The sequence below is a fragment of the Haemaphysalis longicornis genome, unplaced genomic scaffold, assembly GCF_048455015.1.
Source record: "Haemaphysalis longicornis isolate Haplotype H1 unplaced genomic scaffold, Haemaphysalis longicornis Haplotype H1 scaffold_10, whole genome shotgun sequence".
In the NCBI taxonomy this organism is placed as follows: Eukaryota; Metazoa; Arthropoda; class Arachnida; order Ixodida; family Ixodidae; genus Haemaphysalis; species Haemaphysalis longicornis.
This window is the reverse complement of record NW_027526204.1, coordinates 151,958,623-151,959,796: the sequence shown is the minus strand read 5'-3', so window position 1 is coordinate 151,959,796 and position 1,174 is coordinate 151,958,623. Positions and strand designations below refer to the sequence as shown.

The 1,174-nt window shown below is 51.5% G+C and overlaps 1 protein-coding gene across 1 annotated transcript; it reads right to left on the bottom strand.

Moving 5' to 3' along the window:
• Tun (N-terminal glutamine amidase tungus) lies at positions 1 to 1,011 on the bottom strand. The gene has a single exon (XM_077691287.1). The coding sequence runs from the start codon at positions 748 to 750 to the stop codon at positions 142 to 144; it is 609 nt and encodes a 202-aa protein (XP_077547413.1). The 5' UTR covers positions 751 to 1,011; the 3' UTR covers positions 1 to 141.
• Between the last annotated feature and the right edge of the window lie 163 nt (positions 1,012 to 1,174).

Here is a 1,174-nt window from a genome sequence, read left to right as displayed (position 1 = left end):
AAGTCTCAGCGCACAAGGAAAATATGCATTTATTTTATGAAACGGAAAACGCGTTAAATCCGTCATATCTCTGCCAAAGCCACACTATTCTGCCCTGCGTTAATAACCACAATGAGCACAAAACAGCAAGGAAGTACGGCATTACACACGTGCTGAGGAAAATTTCTGCACAAACTGTTCCAGTGTGTACACCTTGCCGACACCAACGGAGTCGTCGACGCTTATGAAGTCTTCGATGTTATTATCCGACGAGTTCGTCTGAATGCACGGATATGGTGGGGGTGGCTTTATCCAGCTGCCGTCGGCACGCTTCATCCGCGACCTATCCGACGCGAACGTGTCCAGAAACTCCGCCGCGCCCACAACCCGAAAGAGACGCTCGAATTCCGGGTTTATGGGGTAGTGCGGCTTGAAGGCATCTCTCACGTAGCAGTCGAAGGTCTCGGGAAAGCCCAACGTCGTATCGAGATCGTAGACAAGGCAGGACGCCTGGTCCGGCGACTTGTACAGGAAGATGACGTGATAGTCCCACAGGGACATGCCATCACCCTGCGTGCTGCTCTTCTGACGCCAGATCGGCACGGCTTGAATGCGGTTCGACACGAAAGCGACGAAACAACAGGGGAGCAGCTCTGGCTGGCAGGCCCTGGTCAGCTCACAAAGCTTCCACACGTTCTCTTCACAGTAGCACGGTGTGTAGATGCACTGACTGGCGGCGGGTATGGCCAGGCCTCTGGAGGGTACCGACATCGCGGCTGGCTAGGTGGTCGTTGCCAATCAATGAACACAGTCAGTTGCGGGTTTCTTTCTCCAGGGCGGCAGAGTACTTATGCGCTCGACAACTCCACGACATGGACAACACGCGAGTCGGTCAGCATCACGAAACACGAACGTCCTGCTGCGTCGCTATCCTTCAGGCTGGTTATCACATCTATGCGCCAGCCAACGCCGCGGGACCAGCTGTCAGCTGATAGCAACATGGATAGCAATGAACTCTCATTGCTCTCATCAGAGGGCCATTGCCATTGGCCGTTACCAGCAACACGCGTCACGTGACAAAAAACGTTCTAAACGTTGTTTATAGTTGTTTATTTAATAAACAAAAAAGATAATTCTAAATATTTTAAGTTAACAGTTTCTAAACTTCAAGGCATAGTTGGGGCGAGAACGTTTT